The sequence below is a fragment of the Oncorhynchus mykiss genome, chromosome 8 (genome assembly GCF_057628025.1).
Source record: "Oncorhynchus mykiss isolate SJ-2025 chromosome 8, ASM5762802v1, whole genome shotgun sequence".
Lineage (NCBI taxonomy): Eukaryota > Metazoa > Chordata > Actinopteri > Salmoniformes > Salmonidae > Oncorhynchus > Oncorhynchus mykiss.
In genome coordinates this window covers 69,120,354-69,141,419 of record NC_143029.1, presented here as the reverse complement: position 1 = coordinate 69,141,419, position 21,066 = coordinate 69,120,354, and the positions used below count along the sequence as shown (strand labels likewise).

General features: G+C 43.4%; 1 protein-coding gene across 7 annotated transcripts in view; it reads right to left on the bottom strand.

The window, feature by feature from the left end:
- LOC110530401 (histone-lysine N-methyltransferase 2C) overlaps positions 1-21,066 on the bottom strand; it is a 139,275-nt gene that overhangs the window by 55,602 nt on the left and 62,607 nt on the right. For all 7 annotated transcript variants that reach the window (XM_036986029.2, XM_036986030.2, XM_090182397.1 and 4 more), the window contains exons 10-11: positions 19,920-20,095; positions 19,380-19,792 (exon numbers count right to left, since the gene is read on the bottom strand). In XM_036986029.2, coding sequence (XP_036841924.2) covers positions 19,380-19,792; positions 19,920-20,095 — 589 coding nt within the window. The remainder of the gene's footprint in view (positions 1-19,379; positions 19,793-19,919; positions 20,096-21,066) is intronic.

The window sequence follows — 21,066 nt, the reverse complement described above, 5'->3', positions numbered from 1 at the left end:
TCGACATACCATTTCTGTATGGACCTCGCTTTGTGCACGGGTGCATTGCCATGCTGGAACAGGAAAGAGCCTTCCCCAAACTGTTGCCACAAAGTTGCATGCACAGAATGGTCATTGTTTATTTTTATATTAATTTCACCTTTACTTAACCAGGTAGGCTAGTTGAGAACAAGTTCTCATTTACAACAGTGACCTGGCCAAGATAATGCAAAGCAGTGAGACAAACGACAACACAGAGTTACACATGGAATAAACAAACATACAGTCAATAATACAATAGGAAAAAGTCTATATACAGTGTGTGCAAATGAGGTAAGATTAGGGAGGTAAGGCAATAAATAGGACGTAGTGGCGAAGTAATTACAATTTAGCAATTAAACACTGGAGTGATAGATGTGCAGAAGGTGAGTGAGCAAGTAGAGATACTGGGGTGCAAAGGAGCAAAATAAATACAATAAATAACAGTATGGGGATGAGGTAGTTGGATGGGCTATTTACAGATGGGCTATGTACAGGTGCAGTGATCTGTGAGCTGCTCTGACAGCTGGTGCTTAAAGTTAGTGACGGAGATATGAGTCTCCAGCTTCAGTGATTTTTTGCAGTTTGTTCCAGTCATTGGCAGCAGAGAACTGTAAGGAAAAGCAGCCAAAGGAGGAATTGGCTTTGGGGGTGACCAGTGAAATGTACCTGCTGGAGCGCGTGCTACGGGTGGGTGCTGCTATGGTGACCACTGAGCTGAGATAAGGCATGGCTTTACCTAGCAGGGTCTTGTAGATGACCTGGAGCCAGTGGGTTTGGAAACCAATATGAAGCGAGGGCCAGCCAACGAGAGCATACAGGTCGCAGTGGTGGGTAGTATATGGGACTTTGATGACAAAACGGATGGCACTGTGATAGACTGCATCCAATTTGCTGAGTAGAGTGTTGGAGGCTATTTTGTAAATGACATCGCCGGAGTCAAGGATCGGTAGGATGGTCAGTTTTACGAGGGTATGTTTGGCAGCATGAGTGAAGGACGCTTTGATGCGAAATAGGAAGCCAATTCGAGATTTATTTTTGGATTGGAGATTCTTAATGTGAGTCTGGAAGGAGAGTTTAGTCTAAGAAGACACATAGGTATTTGTAACTGTCCATATATTCTAAAAGTCAGAACCGTCCAGAGTAGTGATGCTGGACAGGCGGGCAGGTGTGGGCAGTGATCGGTTGAAGAGCATGCATTTAGTTTTATTTGCATGTAAGAGCAGTTGGAGGCCATGGAAGGAGAGTTGTATGGCATTGAAGCTCGTCCGGAGGTTAGTTAACACAGTGTCCAAAGAAGGGCCAGAAGTATACAGAATGGTGTCGTCTGCGTAGAGGTGGATCAGAGAATCACCAGCAGCAAGAGTGATATCATTGATGTTTTCAGAGAAAAAAGTCGGCCCGAGAATTGAACCCTGTGGCATCCCCATAGAGACTGCCAGAGGTCCGGACAACAGGCCCTCCAATTTGACACACTGAACTCTGTCTGAGAAATAGTTGTGATTTAGGTGATCCAGGCGAGGCAGTCATTTGAGAAACCAAGGCTGTTGAGTCTGCCGATAAGAATGTGGTGATTGACAGAGTTGAAAGCCTTGGCCAGGTGCACAGTATTGTCTCTTATCAATGGCGGTTATGATATCGTTTAGGACCTTGAGCGTGGCTGAGGTGCACCCATGGCCAGCTCGGAAACCAGATTGCATAGCGGAGAAGGTACGGTGGGATTCGAAATGGTCGGTGATCTGTTCGTTAACATGGCTTTCGAAGACCTTAGAAAGGCAGGGTAGGATAGATACAGGTCTGTAGCAGTTAGTGTCCAGAGTGTCTCCCCGTTGAAGAGGGGTAGGACCGCGGCAGCTTTCCAATCTTTGTGGATCTCAGAATATACGAAAGAAGTTGAACAGGCTAGTAATAGGGGTTGCAACAACATTGGCGGATAATTTTAGAAAGAGAGGGTCCAGATTGTCTAGCCCGGCTGATTTGTAGGGGTTCCGATTTTGCAGCTCTTTCAGAACATCAACTATCTGGATTTGGGTGAAGGAGAAATGGGGAGGCTTGGGCAAGTTGCTGTGGAGGGTGCAGGGCTGTTGACCGGGGTTGGGGTAGCCAGGTGGAAAGCATGGCCAGCTGTAGAAAAATGCTTATTGAAATTCTCGATTTTTGTGAATTTATCGGTGGTGACTGTGTTTCCTAGCCTCAGTGCAGTGGGCAGCTGGGAGGAGGTGCTCTTATTCTCTGTAAAGTCCATGGACAGTGTCTGTTTGAAAAAGCTAGCCTTAGCTTTCCTAACTGACTGTGTATATTGGTTCCTAACTTCCCTGAAAAGTTGCATATCGCGGGGGCTATTCGATGCTAATGCAGTACGCCACAGGATGTTTTTGTGCTGGTCAAGGGCAGTCAGGTCTGGAGTGAACCAAGGGCTATTTCTGTTCCTGGTTCTACATTTTTTTAATGGGGCATGCTTATTTAAGATGGTGAGGAAAGCACTTTTAAAGAATAACCAGGCATCCTCTACTGACAGAATGAGATCAATATCCTTCCAGGATACCCGGGCCAGGTCAATTAGAAAGGCCTGTTCGCTGAAGTGTTTTAGGGAGCGTTTGACAGAGATGAGGGGTGGTCGTTTGACCGCAGACCCATCACACACGCAGGCAATGAGGCAGTGATTGCTGAGATCCTGGTTGAAGACAGCAGAGGTGTATTTGGGGGCAGGTTGGTTTGGCTGATATCTAGGAGGGTGCCCGTGGTTACGGATTTGGGGTTGTACGTGGTAGGTTCATTGATAATTTGTGTGAGATTGAGGGCATCAATCTTAGATTGCAGGATGGCCGGGGTTTTAAGCATGTCCCAGTTTAGGTCACCTACCAGCACGAGCTCTGAAGATAGATGGGGGGCAATCAATTCACAAATGGTGTCCAGGGCACAGCTGGGGGCAGAAGGTGTTCTATAGCAAGCGGCAATGGTGAGAGACTTGTTTCTGGAAAGGTGGACTTGAAAAAGTAGAAGCTTAAATTGTTTGGGCACAGACCTGGATAGTAAGACATAACTCTGTATGCTGTAGCATTAAGAATAACCTTCACTGGAACTAAGGGGCCTAGCCCGAGCCATGAAAAACTGCCCCAGACCATTATTCCTCCTCCACCAAACTTTACAGTTGGCACTATGCATTTAGGCAGGTAGGGTTCTCTTGGCATCTGCCAAACCCAGATTCAGCACCCGGACTGCCAGATGGTGAAGTGTCATTCATTACTCCAGAGAATGTGTTTTCACTGCTCCAGAATCCAATGGAGGCGAGCTTTACAGAACTCCAGCCGACGCTTGGCATTGTGCATGGTGATATTGGGCTTGTGTGCGGTTGCTCGGCAATAGAAACCCATTTCATGAAGCTCCTGACGAACAGTTTTTGAGCTGATGTTGCTTCCAGGCAGTTTGGAACCCGTTCTGTGAGCTTGTGTGGCCTACAACTTCGATGCCTGAACCTTTGTTGCTCCTGGACGTTTCCACATCACAATAACAGCACTTACAGTTGACCGGGGCAGATTTAGCAGGGCAGAAATCTTATGAACTGACTTGCTGGAAAGGTGGAATCCAATGACCGTGCCACGTTGAAAGTCACTGAGCCTCCTTATAGTAAGGGCATTCTACTGCCAATGTTCGTTTATGGAGATTACATAGCTCTGTGCTTGATTTTATACACCTGTCAGCAATGGGTGTGGCTGAAATAGCCAAATTCACTCATTTGAATGGGTGTCCACATACTTTTGTGTATATGGAGTATGTATAGGGGTAAGATGACTAGGCAACAAGATAAACAGAGTAGCAGCAGCTTGTATGTGAGTGGGTTTACGTGTGTAGTCAGTATGAATGTATGTGCATATTATGTGTAACTGAGCAGATGATGGAGGGTGTGTGTGTGTGAAGCACCCTGTGAGAGTGCAAAAAAAATAAAAGGTCAATAAAAATACCAGGTAAACTCAGTCCGTGTGCTATTTATCCGTTTTTTTATTTATCCTTTATTTAACTAGGCAAGTCAGTTGAGAACAAATTATTATTTTCAATGACGGCCTACCAAAAGGCAAAAGGCCTCCTGCAGGGACACGGTCTGTGATTAAAAATCTTAATAAAAATATAGGACAAAACACACATCACGACAAGAGAGAAACTACATAAAGAGAGACCTATTGCTTGGGGATAGAAGCTGTTCAAGAGGCTGTTGGTTCCAGACTTGATGTACCAGTACCACTTGTTTTTTTCAGAAGCAAAGAGAATAGTCTATGGCTTGGGTGGTTGGAGTTTATAACAATTTTACTGGTCTTCCTACCACACCACACCTGCTATAGATGTTCTGGATGGCAGGGAGCTCGGCCCCAGTGATGTACTGGGCTGTCCGCACCACCCTCTGTAGAGCGATGCGATCGAGGGTGGTGCTATTGCAATACCAGGCAGTGATGCAGCCAGTCAAAATGCTCTCAACGGTAGAGCTGTAGAACTTTGAGGATTTGAGGACCCATGCCAAACCTTTTCAACGTCCTGGGAGGGAGGAGGAGCTATCGCAGCATCTTCCCGTCTGTGCATGTGTGTTTGGAGTTTGGACCATTTTAAGACTTTAGTGAATTGTACACTGAGGAACTTGAAGCTCTCGACTTGCTCCACTGCAGCACCGTCGATGTGGATGAGGGCGTGCTCGCCCCCCCAATTCCTGTATACCACCATCAGCTGCTTGGTCTTATTGACATTGAGGGAGAGGTTGTTGTTTTGGCACCACAATACCAGGTCACTGAACTTCTCCCTGAAAGCTGACTCATCGTTGCCAGTGATCAGGCATACCACTTTCGTGGTAAACCTGATGGTGTTGGAGTCGTACGAGGCCACGCAGTCATGGGTGAACAAGGAGTACAGGAGGGGACTAAGCACACGCCCCAGTGGGGCCCCTGTGTTGCGAGTCAGTGTGGCCGAGGTGATTGAGATTGCGTTATCTATGGATCTGTTGGGGTGGTATGCAAATTGGAGTGGGTCTAGGGTGTCTGGGATGGTGGAGTTAATGTGGAGTGGGTCTAGGGTGTCTGGGATGGTTGAGTTAACAACTTCTCAAAGCACTTCATGATTACAGAAGTGACATGAAGCCTTAGAGTTCTTGGGGCCAGGAATCATGGTGGTCATCTTAAAACATGTGGGTATTACAGGCTGGGACAAGGAGAGGTTGAAAATTACCATATATACAGTGGGGCAAAAAAAGTATTTAGTCAGTCACCAATTGTGCAAGTTCTCCCACTTAAAAAGATGAGAGAGGCCTGTAATTTTCATCATAGGTACACTTCAAATATGACAGACAAAATGAGAAAAAAAATCCAGAAAATCACATTGTAGGATTTTTAATGAATTTATTTGCAAATTATGGTGGAAAATAAGTATTTGGTCACCTACAAACAAGCAAGATTTCTGGCTCTCACAGACCTGTAACTTCTTCTTTAAGAGGCTCCTCTGTCCTCCACTCGTTACCTGTATTAATGGTACCTGTTTGAACTTGTTATCAGTATAAAAGACACCTGTCCACAACCTCAAACAGTCACACTCCAAACTCCACTATGGCCAAGACCAAAGAGCTGTAAAAGGACACCAGAAACACAATTGTAGACCTGCACCAGGCTGGGAAGACTGAATCTGCAATAGGTAAGCAGCTTGGTTTGAAGAAATCAACTGTGGGAGCAATTATTAGGAAATGGAAGACATACAAGACCACTGATAATCTCCCTCGATCTGGGGCTCCATGCAAGATCTCACCCCGTGGGGTCAAAATGATTACAAGAACGGTGAGCAAAAATCCCAGAACCACACGGGGGGACCTAGTGAATGACCTGCAGAGAGCTGGGACCAAAGTAACAAAGCCTACCATCAGTAACACACTACGCCGCCAGGGACTCAAATCCTGCAGTGCCAGATGTGTCCCCTGCTTAAGCCAGTACATGTTCAGGCCCGTCTGAAGTTTGCAAGAGAGCATTTGGATGATCCAGAAGAAGATTGGGAGAAAGTCATATGGTCAGATGAAACCAAAATATAACTTTTTGGTAAAAACTCAACTCGTCGTGTTTGGAGGACAAAGAATGCTGAGTTGCATCCAAAGAACACCATACCTACTGTGAAGCATGGGGGTGGAAACATCATGCTTTGGGGCTGTTTTTCTGCTAAGGGACCAGGACGACTGATCCGTGTAAAGGAAAGAATGAATGGGGCCATGTATCGTAAGATTTTGAGTGAAAACCTCCTTCCATCAGCAAGGGCATTGAAGATGAAACGTGGCTGGGTCTTTCAGCTTGACAATGATCCCAAACACACCGCCCGGGCAACGAAGGAGTGGCTTCGTAAGAAGCATTTCAAGGTCCTGGAGTGGCCTAGCCAGTCTCCAGATCTCAACCCCATAGAAAATCTTTGGAGGGAGTTGAAAGTCCGTGTTGCCCAGCAACAGCCCCAAAACATCACTGCTCTAGAAGAGATCTGCATGGAGGAATGGGCCAAAATACCAGCAACGGTGTGTGAAAACCTTGTGAAGACTCTGTCATTGCCAACAAAGGGTATATAACAAAGTATTGAGATAAACTTTTGCTATTGACCAAATACTTATTTTCCATCATAATTTGCAAAACATTTATTTTTATTTTTTATTCTCTCATTTTGTCTGTCATAGTTGAAGTGTACCTATGATGAAAATTACAGGCCTCTCTCATCTTTTTAAGTGGGAGAACTTGCACAATTGGTGGCTGACTAAATACTTTTTTGCCCCACTGTATGTCTGCCAGCTGTTCTGTACATGCTATGAGAATGTGCCCTGAATGTGCCCTGGGCCCTGCGGCCTTGCAGGTTTTGACCTGACTAAAGACCTTTCTCACTTCTGCCCCGGCGAGCGAGATCACCCAATCCTCTGGGTCGGTGACGGTTTCACACCAGGCACGATGTCGTTGTTGTCAAAGCGTGCATAAAATGCATTGAGTTTGTCTGGAAGAGAGGCATCGTTGGGCAGACTGTAGCCCCTGCCAAATGCGGCGGGCGTCAGAGCCTGTGTAGTATGATTTCACCTTATTCCAATATTGTCCTTTTGCTCATTTGATGTCTCTGAGGAGGAGACTTCTTGTACTTATTCCTGTCCTCGGCCGTAGCCTCAGGGTTGTCTGCGTTAGCTCTGTGTGCAGTAGCCCTGTCCTTTAGTTTTAGCGCCAACCTCTGTGATAATCCAGGGTTTTTGATTGGGGAAGCAGTGAACCCTCACCGTGGGGATAACGTCGCCGATACATTTTCTACTGAAGCCGGTGATGGGGGTGGTTAGGTGGTCAATGCTAGTTTGGTGGCTGCATATGAAACACGCCAGGGTCCAATGTTACATTTTTTTTCTTACTGGCCAAAAATCTACTTGCCCAAATAGCATTTCTACTGGCCAAGACATGGTGTTGTTCTTAAATGCATTGGGGTCATGCAGAGCCTATATGTTGGCATGCTCTCTCTATATATATTCAGCTATTAATAGGCTATGTTTCGTTAGGTATGTATGAAAAAGAAGTATAATATAATTTAGTAAGGCAAGTCATTACTCTTCTTTAGAATTGCATTGTATTCATATATTTTTTTCTTCTTCTAAAGTATGTCATTATGAGAATATTTGAAAATAGGACACTGCTCCTTAAAAACAAATGTTCCAAAAGAGATCTTGACATTTTATTTAACTAGGTAAGTTATTATTTATTAATTTTTGCTCTGGAAGGCTTGCGTGTGTTGTGAAGGCATCACCTCATATACTGCTCGAGTGCTCCATAAATTGGGACTTGTAGGAGTGTGGTTGTGCTTGAATGAACGGCCAATCATATTACTCAAATACAAATAGCATGACATTTACAAGTGTAGTCTTCAATGGTAGACCAAGACAGAGCAGGTAAATGTTGAACTGGAATGCGAAAATGCTCAGGCCAGTGACTGACGAGATCCACTGGCTGGACACAACGTGATTGTTGGACTCTACACACATTTTTTTTTTTTATGAATGTGCCAGAAAAACAATAGGCTAAGTGAATTTATTTTCGATTCTTCACTACCAGATTATATAGGACGTGCAAATTCATATTCTCTCCCTCCGTGTAAAGAAATTAGACTGCAACCACAGCCCACACAACACACACACCGGGTACAAAGAGGCGGAACAGAAAGCAGAATGTCAAAACCAGCAGTGTTTCCCTGTCATCGCTCACTTTGTGATTGACAGGCGCCTGTGCTATCAATAGATCTCTAGAAGATGCATATCGTTCATTCTAGTGGGAGAGAGCTCGGCAGACTTCTCTGACTAGCGAATTGAAAAGTAGCCTACTTAATTTAAGTGGGAAAAGTACCCTGCTGAAAATGAGCAATTGGCCGGCGCTTGTGGAAAACTCTGCTGTCTATCATTATAGTCATGATAAGCCTGCTGTTAGGTCTTAGTGGATGAGGAGGATCTGGACAGCTCATTTTAATAACTTTAATTAACATTATATTGGGTGGAAGAAATACAGAATACAGCATGATCGCACAATCAATCTTGCCTTGTGCTATGCCACAATTCACTTAGCATAACACGGCACCAAACAGCCTAGGCCTGATAGGGAATTTGGGAGCACTGAATGTACAGTGGCTTGTGAAAGTATTAATTTTTCCTATTTTGTTGCCTTACAACCTGGAATTAAAATGGATTTTTGGGGGTTTGTATCATTTGATTTACACATGCCTACCACTTTATTATTGTGAAATAAACAAGAAATGAGACAAAAAAATCTGAAAACTTGAGCGTTCATAACTATTCACTCCCCCAAATTCAATACTTTGTAGAGCCACCTTTTGCAGCAATTACAGCTGCAAGTCTCTTGGGGTATGTCTCTATAAGCTTGGCACATCTAGCCACTGGGATTTTTGCCCATTCTTCAAGGCAAAACTGCTCCAGCTCCTTCAAGTTGGATGGGTTCCGCTGGTGTACAGAAAACTTTAAGTCATACCACCGATTCTCAATTGGATGGAGGTCTGGGCTTTGACTAGGCCATTCCAAGACATTTAAATGTTTCCCCTTAAACCACCCGAGTGCTGCTCTGGCAGTATGCTTAGGGTCATTGTCCTGCTGGAAGGTGAACCTCCGTCCCAGTCTCAAATCTCTGGAAGACTGAAACAGGTTTCCCACAAGAATTTCCCTGTATTTAGCGCCATCCATCATTCCTTCAATTCTGACCAGTTTCCCAGTCCCTGCCAATGAAAAACATTCCCACAGCATGATGCTGCCACTACCATGCTTCACTGTGGGGATGGTGAGAGGTGTTGGGTTTGCGCCAGACATAGCGTTTTCCTCGATGGCGAAAAAGCTCAATCTTAGTCTCATCTGACCAGAGTACCTTCTTCATATATTTGGGGAGTCTCCCACATGCCTTTTGGTGAAACCAAACGTTTTTGCTTATTTTTTTCTTAAGCAATGTCTTTTTTTCTGGCCACTCTTCCATAAAGTCCAGCTCTGTGGCGTGTACGGCTTAAAGTGATCCTATGGACAGATACTCCAATCTCCGTTGTAGAGTTTTGCAGCTCCTTCAGGGTTATCTTTGGTCTCTTTGTTGCCTCTCTGATTAATGCCCTCCTTGACTTGTCCGTGAGTTTGGGTGGGCGGCCCTCTCTTGGCAGGTTTGTTGTTGTGCCATACTCTTTCAAAAAAAATTATAATATTTTTAATGGTGCTCCGTGGGATGTTCAAAGTTTCAGATAACCCAACCCTGATTTGTACTTCACAACTTTGTCCCTGACCTGTTTGGAGAGCTCCTTGGTCTTCATGGTGCCGCTTGCTTGGTGGTACAGACTCTGGGGCCTTTCAGAACAGGTGTATAAATACTGAGATCATGTGACAGATTATGTGACACTTAGATTGCACACAGATGGACTTTATTTAACTAATTATGTGACTTCTGAAGGTAATTGATTGCACCAGATCTTATTTAGGGGCTTCATAACAAAGGGGGTGAATACATACGAACCCCTTTTCCGTTTTTATTATTTTTAATTTTTTGAAACAAGTTATTTTTCATTTCACTTCACCAATTTGGAAGATTTTGGGTTTGTCCATCACATGAAATCCAAATAAAAATATATTTAAATTACAGGTTGATATGCAACAAAATAGGAAAAACCCCAAGGGGGAGGAACAATTTTGCAAGGCACTGTATACCTGCATTCTGAATATATAAGACTGAATTCCCTCATCAACTGCCGACACGAGCCACAGGGTATCAATATGACATTTGAATGGATGGTGCATACAGACAGAGTTCAGAGTTGATGCAGTTTTATGGAATGAATATCATGCCAAATGTATTGTGTGAACACGACATGCATTTTGTATTTGTGTATTATGATCTGTACAAATAAGTACCAAACCACAAATGTAAATCACCAATTCAAAAATGTTAATTACTATCCACAAAAGTAAATCACTTTCCACAAATGCAATTCACTATCCACAAACAAACACCCTTTGATTTGTATTTGTAAATCGATTTATTGCATTAGAATTTAGATATACAGGTAATTTCCAAGGGCCTTAAGTAAAATGACTGCCATAAAGATTTGCACATAGGAGAGATATGCGCAAACATGACAGATATGGCAAACCTGCAACTCCATATTTGGAAGCACTTAGGTCACCTGACTTTTGGCAGGGATTTGACGACAAGAAAAATTTGAAAAGTTCTCACATGTAGAAAGCGAGTTGTAGTCGTAGAAAATAAGTTCTCACACTGGCCAGCTAATTCAACTATTTGAGCGATGAATGGGTGTACACCGCAATAGTGTTGCAAATGTAGAGTAATCTAGGGCTAGGGTTTCGATGATTTACTTTGGGCATACTATGGTTTTACATATGGTTAACATATTATGGTTACCATACTATATTTTTCTGCAGCCTTGAAAGGCAGGCATCAAGATGGCCGAACGAGAGGCTGCCAGTGATTTTTAGAAATCGCTTTCTATGTGAACAAACCTTTTTTTCTAGAAATACAAATCGCTTTCTAAGCGTGCAAAAAAAAATGTCTTGTCGTCAAATCCCTGCCAAAAGTCAGGTGACCTAAGCACTTCTAAATATGGAGTTGCAGGCCATATCTGTCATGTTTGCGCAAATCTCTCCTATGTGAAAATCTTTATGGCAGTCACTTTACTTAAGGCCCTTGGAAATTACCTGCAAATCAAAGGGTGTTTGTTTGTGGACAGTGAATTGCATTTGTGGATAGTGCATATCTAAATTCTAATGCAATAAATCGATTTACAAATATACAAAAATGTTTGTGGATAGTGAATTAACTATACATTCATGTACATACTAGAGGTCGACCGATTAATCGGAATGGCCAATTAATTAGGGCCGATTTCAAGTTTTCATAACAATCGGAAATCTGAATTTTTTTTTTTTGTTCCCCCCTTTATTTAATCTTTATTTAACTTGGCAAGTCAGTTAAGAACACATTCTTATTTTCAATGACGGCCTAGAAACGGTGGGTTAACTGCCTCGTTCAGTGGCAGAACAACGGATTTTCACCTTGTCAGCTCGGGGAATCCAATCTTGCAACCTTACAGTTAACTAGTCCAACGCAATAACGACTTGCCTCTCTCTCGTTGCACTCCACAAGGAGACTGACTGCCTGTTACGCAAATGCAGTAAGCCAAGGTAAGTTGCTAGCTAGCATTAAACTTATCTTATAAAAAACAATCAATAATAATCACTAGTTAACTACACATGGTTGATGATATTACTAGATATTATCTAGCGTGTCCTGCGTTGCATATAATCTGACTAAGCATACAAGTATCTAAGTATCTGACTGAGCGGTGGTAGGCAGAAGCAGGCGCGTCAACATTAATTCAAACAGCACTCTCGTCCGTTTTGCCAGCAGCTCTTCGTTGTGCGTCAAGCATTGCGCTGTTTATGACTTCAAGCCTATCAACTCCCGAGATGAGGTTGGTGTAACTGAGGTGAAATGGCTGGCTAGTTAGCGCGCGATACTCGCTCTGAGCCTTGGGGTGGTTGTTTTCCTTGCTCTGCATGGGTAACGCTGCTTCGATGTGGTGGCTGTTGTCGTTGTGTTGCTGGATCGAGCCCAGGGAGGAGCGAGGTGAGGGACGGAAGCTATACTATTACACTGGCAATACTAAAGTGACTATAAGAACATCCAATAGTCAACGGTTAATTAAATACAAATGGTATACAGGGAAATAGTCCTATAATTTCTATAATAACTACAACCTAAAACTTCTTAACTGGGAATATTGAAGACTCATGTTAAAAGGAACCACCAGCTTTCATATGTTCTCATGTTCTGAGCAAGGAACTGAAACGTTAGCTTTCTTACATGGCACATATTTTACATGGAACATATTGCACTTTTACTTTCTTCTCCAACACTTTGTTTTTGCATTATTTAAACCAAATTGAACATGTTTCATTATTTACTTGAGGCTAAATTGATTTTATTGATCTATTATACTAAGTTAAAATAAGTGTTCATTCAGTATTGTTGTAATTGTCATTATTACAAATACATTTTAAAAAATAAATTTAAAAAATAGGCCGATTAATCTGTATAGGCTTTTTTGGTCCTCCAATAATCGGTATCGGCCTTGAAAAATCATAATCGGTCGACCTCAGTACATACTACCGCAATTGGGCCGACCAACCAGTGTTCCCGCACATTGGCTAACTGGGCTATCTGCATTGTGTCCCACCCACCACCCGCCAACCCCTCTTTTACGCTACTGCTACTCTCTGTTCATCATATATGCATAGTCACTTTAACCATATCTACAAGTACATACTACCTCAATCAGCCTGACTAACCAGCGTATGTAGCCTCGCTACTTTTAGAGCCTCGCTACTGTATATAGCCTCGCTACTGTTATTTTTCACTGTCTTTTTACTGTTGTTTTATTTCTTTACTTACCTATTGTTCACCTAATACCTTTTTTGCACTTAGAGCCTGTAAGTCAGCATTTCACTGTAAGGTGTTGTATTCGGCACACGTGACAAATAAACTTTGATTTGATTTGGAATTGCACTTGTGGATAGTTATTTACATTTGTGGATAGTAATTTACATTTGTGGATAGTGATTTACATTTGTGGATAGTAATTTACATTTGTGGATAGTGATAGTGATTTACATTTGTGGATAGTAATTTACATTTGTGGATAGTGATTTACATTTGTGGATAGTAATTTACATTTGTGGATAGTAATTTACATTTGTGGATAGTGATTTACATTTGTGGATAGTAATTTACATTTGTGGATAGTGATTTACATTTGTGGATAGTAATTTACATTTGTGGATAGTAATTTACATTTGTGGATAGTGATTTACATTTGTGGATAGTGATTTACATTTGTGGATAGTGATTTACATTTGTGGATAGTAATTTACATTTGTGGATAGTAATTTACATTTGTGGATAGTGATTTACATTTGTGGATAGTGATTTACATTTGTGGATAGTAATTTACATTTGTGGATAGTGATTTACATTTGTGGATAGTGATAGTGATTTACATTTGTGGATAGTAATTTACATTTGTGGATAGTGATTTACATTTGTGGATAGTAATTTACATTTGTGGATAGTAATTTACATTTGTGGATAGTAATTTACATTTGTGGATTGGTGAATTACATTTGTGGATTGGTGATTTACATTTGTGGATTGGTACTTATTTGTACAGATCATGATACACAAATACAAAATGCATGTTGTGTTCACACAATACATTTGGCACGATATTGATCCCATACAGTTTCTCTCTACATGTGTGAAACTGGAAGGGGCAGTGAGTGGAGTAGAGGATGTAGGGGCCAGATCGAGGACGCCTGACTTCAGAGCTAAAGCATCAAGTATAGTTTAGGGATATAACCCTTGGTGTTAAGCCTCTGGCCTCGAGGGAGGCCCCAATCAATAGAGAGATGAAAGGCTGGTAGACCAAGTGCCCTAGAAGTTCTTTACCATCACACAGGAATAATCACCAGTCTCCCATCACACAGGCCTAATCACCAGTCTCCCATCACACAGGCCTAATCACCAGTCTCCCATCACACAGGCCTAATCACCAGTCTCCCATCACACAGGCCTAATCACCAGCCTCCCATCACACAGGACTAATCACCAGCCTCCCATCACACAGGACTAATCACCAGCCTCCCATCACACATGCCTATTCACCAGCTTCCCATCACACAGGCCTAATCACCAGCCTCCCATCACACAGGCCTAATCACCAGCCTCCCATCACACAGGCCTAATCACCAGCCTCCCATCACACATGCCTAATCACCAGCCTCCAATCACACAGGCCTAATCACCAGCCTCCCATCACACAGGCCTAATCACCAGCCTCCCATCACACAGGCCTAATCACCAGCCTCCCATCACACAGGCCTAATCACCAGCCTCCCATCACACAGGCCTAATCACCAGCCTCCCATCACACAGGCCTAATCACCAGCCTCCCATCACACAGGCCTAATCACCAGCCTCCCATCACACATGCCTAATCACCAGCCTCCCATCACACAGGCCTAATCACCAGCCTCCCATCACACAGGCCTAATCACCAGCCTCCCATCACACAGGCCTAATCACCAGCCTCCCAACACACAGGCCTAATCACCAGCCTCCCATCACAGCCAGCAGCTCACACAGCAGCATCACAAGAAAACAACACCACTGCTGCTTAGGACAGGAGCCCACACACATACAAATAGGATTTCAAAGTTGTTCGCTCCCTTTCCTGTCTGTGTTTCTGTGTGTCTGTGAACGCGAGAGTGTGTGGTAAAGAAAGGAGCAGGGGTGTTTTAAACAGCCACGAATGTCGAAGCATAGACCCGTCACTGTCTTACTGCCTGGATATCCGTAGGGCTGGGCAATATGTAGAATTCATTCAATTAATTACAATTTATGTTTTTATGAGCGTTTATGTCCGCTTCTCACATTGTCTTTTTGGTGTTGTTCGCTCCTTCTGTGCTATGCACGTTCCCATTTACACCAGAGATCTGTATATAATGACGAGATGCTCTGCCCTAACAATGGGAGTTGTCCCAAAAGCAGGCCACAAGCTTAGTTTCAAATTAAGCGCATATGGCTTATTTTGGACAGATTTTGGCAAGAGTGAAAGATCTCGCTTCGCCTCTTTCTCCCAAGCCCCTCCCCTACCAATCACAACAACAAAGATGAGAGATCACTTCTTCCTCTCTGACAAACGGTTTCAACTCGCTATTTGCATTTGAGGTTTGGTCCAACAGAAGTCATATGGACACCACAACACATGGAGGGAGACATTCTTTATTGTAATAGAGAAGTTAACCTTTCCAACCGTTTCAACTCCTCACATTTTGAGCAGAGCAGACACTACTAAAACGAATGAACATTCATTCTGGGAAATGAATGCTCAGTTTGTCGCACTCACAATACGATACCACATATGGCTACCAGCATTTTAGTCAAATAAAGATTGCTATACTAGCTGTTTAGTGTGTGTTTTATAAACCTGCAAGAACCATATAACAAGTACATAAGGAATTGGCAACTCATTCTGAGAAATAAGGTAGACCACTACATTTCAACATCTGAACAAAGTGGACAGGCTATCATAACGTTGGAGAAAGACAGAAGGGTCTATTCATAACAATTCAACTGTTTTGCCTTGTTAGCAGAATTCAGAGACAGTGAAATTACACCTAGATCTAATTGAACTAAACTTTAAATATTAGCTGGCTACTAACTAGCACGTGGGCTTGTGCTTGAGAGATGGTTTATGAGACCCGTGTTCATTTTCTATAATGCCTGCTACATATTATGCATGGTTCTGGTTAAATCTGTAACAAAAAGCACATTTTTATAGACGGACCTGAAAGGCAGATCAGTGATTAAAAAAAGCTATTTTGATCATGATTAAAATCATGTAATTATTAGAGGGTCTTATGGTTGTGGAAGGAATATATTCAGCATTGGTATAATTACACAACCTCTGAATTCATTACATTGTTGTTGACTGTTTTAAATGCAGTGGATTTGACGTTTAACTGTATAACAAAGCTTATTTAGAGAAAACATATTTCTTTAAATTAAGATATATATTGTGAATCGCCCAGAAGTTTGGAGAGAAAAAACATCAAGATATGAGTTTTAGGCCATATTGCCTAGCCCTAGTTATCCGTCATTATCAGCACTGCTCCCCTCCCTCCACCACAGATTCCTGATCTGTCTGCCTGTGTCTTGTCAGGTCTAGTCTAGACAGAGGGTGGACATCCAGGTTAGGTCCCATAGTAATACCCTGCAGCTCATTCACCTGCTACAGCACTCTACCTCAGGCAGCCTTCCCCACAGGCCTGAGTGGATATGTACTGCCCCTCCTAGGGTCTGTAGAGCAGGGTCACTGCGTTCAGGGTCACTCCTTTCATGCTAGAGACGTAGCCTGCATAGCTACTAGTACGTATGTGAGCAATAGGCTCTGTTGCCCATGGAAACTATTGAGAAGAGAAGCCTTGCTAAGGTATAATAACAGAGAGAGGAGGAATATAGGCGCCAGGGGCGTGCTCAATAGAGAATATTTCTTAAAAGGGAGTGAAATAGGGAGGTTCTAACTAGAGGTCGACCGATTAATCGGCATGGCCGATTAATTAGGGCCGATTTCAAGTTCATAACAATCGGTAATCGGACATTTTGGACGCTGATTATGGCTGATTACATTGCAATCCATGAGGAAACTGCGTGGCAGGTTGACCACCTGTTACGCGAGTGCAGCATCAAAAGGACCTTGTGGCTGCAATGAGCCAAGGTTAGTTGCTAGCTAGCATTAAACTTATCTTATAGAAAACAATCAATCTTAACATAATCCCTAGTTAACTACACATGGTTGATGATATTACAAGTTTAATTAGCTTGTCCAGCATTGCAAATAATCATTGCGGTGCCTGTTAATTTATCATTGAATCACAGCCTAATTCAACTTTGCCAAACAGGGGATGATTTAACAAAAGCGCATTCTAGAAAAAAACACATTCGCTTCACAAATGTACCTAACCATAAACATCAATGCCTTTCTTAAAATCAATACACAGAAGTATATTGTTTTAAACCTGCATATTTAGTTCAAATAAATGCATGTTAGAAGGCAATATTAACAAGGGAAATTGTGTCACTTCTCTTGCGTTCAGTGCACGCAAAGTCAGGGTATATGCAACAGTTTGGGCCGCCTGGCTCATTGCGAACTGTGTTTCTTCCTAACAAAGACAGTAATTAATTTGCCAGAAGTGTACATAATTATGACATAACATTGAAGGTTGTGCAATGTAACAGCAATATTTAGACTTAGGATTGCCACCCGTCAGATAAAATATGGAACGGTTCCGTATTTCACTGAAAGAATAAACGTTTTGTTTTCTAAATGATAGTTTCCGGATTTGACCATATTAATGATTTAAGGCTCGTATTTCTGTGTGTTTATTATAATTAAGTCTATGATTTGATATTTGACAGAGCAGTCTGACTGAGTGGTGGTAGGCAGCAGCAGGCTCGTAAGCATTCATTCAAAAAGCACTTTACTGCGTTAGCGAGCAGCTCTTAGCAATGCTTGACCCAAAGCGCAGTTTATGACTTCAAGCCTATCAACTCCCGAGATTAGGCTGGCAATACTAAAGTGTCTATAAGAAAATCCAATAGTCAAAGGTATACGAAATACAAATGGTATAGAGAGAAATAGTTGACGTGTCATAATTCCTATAACAACTACAAACTAAAACTTCTTAACTGGGAATATTCAAGAACTGGGAATATTGAACCACCAGCTTTAATATGTCCTCATGTTCTGATTAAGGAACTTAAACGTGCGGGCCTCCCGGATGGCAGATGTGCCATCAGAGACTCTGGGTTCGCGCCCAGGCTCTGTCGTAACCGGCCGCGACCGGGAGGTCCATGGGGCGACGCACAATTGGCCTAGCGTCGTCCGGGTTAGGGAGGGCTTGGTCGTTAGGGATGCCCTTGTCTCATCGCGCACCAGCGACTCCTGTGGCAGGCCGGGCGCAGTGCGCGCTAACCAAGGTTGCCAGGTGCACAGTGTTTCCTCCGACACATTGGTGCGGCTGGCTTCCGGGTTGGATGCGCGCTGTGTTAAGAAGCAGTGCGGCTAGGTTGGGTTGTGTATCGGAGAACGCATGACTTTCAACCTTCGTCTCTCCCGAGCCCGTACAGGAGTTGTAGCGATGAGACAAGATAGTAGCTCCTACAACAATTGGACACCACGAAATTTGGGAGAAAAAGGGGTAAAAAAAAAAAAAAAATATATATATATATATATATATATATATATATATTTTTTTTTAAAGGAACTTAAACGTTAGCTTTCTTACATGGCACATATTGCACTTTTACTTTCTTCCCCAAAAATGTGTTTTTGCATTATTTAAACCAAATTGAACATGTTAATTATATATTTGAGACTAAATAGATTTTGTTAAGTTCAAATAAAAGGGTTCATTGTTTATTCAGTATTGATGTAATTCTCATTATTACAAATTTATATCAAAATCGTCAGATTAATTGGTATGGGCTTTATTTAGGTAGAGAAAAATCATAATCGGTCAACCTCTATTTCTAACCTGTACTTCTAATTAACAGCACAGATTTTTGTTTTCCATTGCAAAACATTTTGCCACAGTGTGGTGTACCCTACTGAACACGAACCAGTAGGCAGGTGTTCTGTTCACCCAGGTCATGCTATGAAACAAGGACAGAGAGCAACAAGAAACCATCTCCTCAGGAGAACCAACGGAAGAATAGGCTACAAAGTGCTGCTTTTTCACAGCAAAATAATTACAAAGACAATGCTTTCATGGCTTTAATCTTGTGATAATGGAAGCCCATCTGGTTATTGAAGCCTTTAGAAACCAAGCCCCTGATAATGAATGGCTGTCAGTCTGATGTGAGCCATGGCAGAGAATAAGAGAGAGAGCAGACAGAGCAACGCTTCCCTCTGGTCTTCATCCAGACCAAACTGCCTTCATCTACACACAACAAGGGACTTATAACTTAATCAGTGATACTGCTGCTCGACCGTGGATGCTCAGAAAACCACACCTCTCTCCTTTCATACCACCTCTCAACAATCCTAAAGTAATAATCCAAGCCATGCGACAAACAAATCCCTCACGCTCTAGTGAGTCCACCTGCCAAACCGCTCTTAAGGGGGATACAGGAAAACAAACACATGGCTAACCTTGGTAACCATAATACACAGTTTGCCTCTGTGAGTAGACACAAATAACCCAGTCAGACAAAAGATAGACTTACCAGGCTGCTGGTCTGATGTAGCCTGCTGTGGCTGGCTATCCTCAAGGGCGTTCTCACAGACAGTGTTGGTGGCTTGGACAGGCTCTGGTTCTGCATTTGTGGGCATTGGAACGGGTTGTAATTGCGTTTCTGGGTCGTTGTGCATTGGAGAAGGAGACCACAGTTGCTTAGCTCCAGGTTCTAGATCCGTGTGCGTTGGAACAACCGCTTCTGATTCTGTGTGCATCTGAATAGCAGCCTGTGGGCTCAGCTCTAGGCCTCCTGTGTCCATCTCCTCCGCCTCCTCCTCTGCCTGCAGTGGGGCCTGTTGTGGTGGTGATCCAGTAGGCCTGCAGCTTGAACACACATAGCCCTGGCTGGGCTGGATGTCTGCTTGGCCTGACGACTGGCGCTCGCACTCCAGGTGGAGCCATCTAGAAGCAGAGGACAGATGAAGATGTAGGACTCCACCACACATCAATAGAAAAAGACGAGGCTAAAACAACTCCATAAGGAGATATACAACAGAATGAACAATGGACGTGCTCTCTGTGTGTCTACCTTTTACAGCTGTGGCAGGAGAGCAGGTCTTTTTGGTGCTCAGGGTCCAGGATACAGGCACATAGTGGACAGGTAAGGGCGGGATCCTGATGTTGGACACAGCTATCACACAGCAGGCTTGTGTGGTGCCACTGACCGCTCGTCCTTGTACCACACTGGATACACACTCTGCAGTTCTGGAGTAGGAAAGAGATAGAAACACAACGGAAACTAGAGCAATGATTGTTAATCATATGGTTTTCATTCATCTCCAAGACGTTCAGATGAGGCTTCAGTCAGAACTAAAGTGCCTTGGCGTGAAGCAGCAGCCTCAAGAGTGGGGGAGAGAAGAGAGATGGAGAGGGTTGGCTGCTGCTTGTGTTGTGTGGACTGTGTTCCTGCCGTGCTGCTGACTCAGAGAGAGAAGGAGAAACTGAGTGAGTGTGAGGATGTTCCACCACCTGGCAGGTGTCTGGTCCCCACCCGCCACCACCGCTGCAGCTGATAGGATGTTAACCCACCACAACAGCAGCTGATTGGCAGCCGAGACAGGCACTGTGCGCCACCTACCCCAACAGAGGAAGAGGGTAGAGGCCACAGGCAGGGGATGACGACGCATGCGGTTTGATTCTCCCACCGCACACCCACCAGTACACACCCACACCCACTAATACACACACACACACCCACCCACCAATACACACACCCACCAGTACACACACACACCCACCAGTACACACCCACACCCACTAATACATACACACACACCCACACCAGTACACACACACACACCAGTACACACACACACACACCAGTACACACACACACACACACAAGTACACACAAGTACACACACACACACACAAGTACACACACACAAGTACACACACACCAGTACACACACACCAGTACACACACACACACACACACACACACACACACACACACACACACACACACACCAGTACACACACACACCAGTACACACACACAAACAAACCAGTACACACACACACAAACAAACCAGTACACACACACAAACAAACCAGTACACACACACCAGTACACACACACACACCAGTACACACACACACACACACACACACACCAGTACACACACACACACACACACACCAGTACACACACACACACCAGTACACACACACCA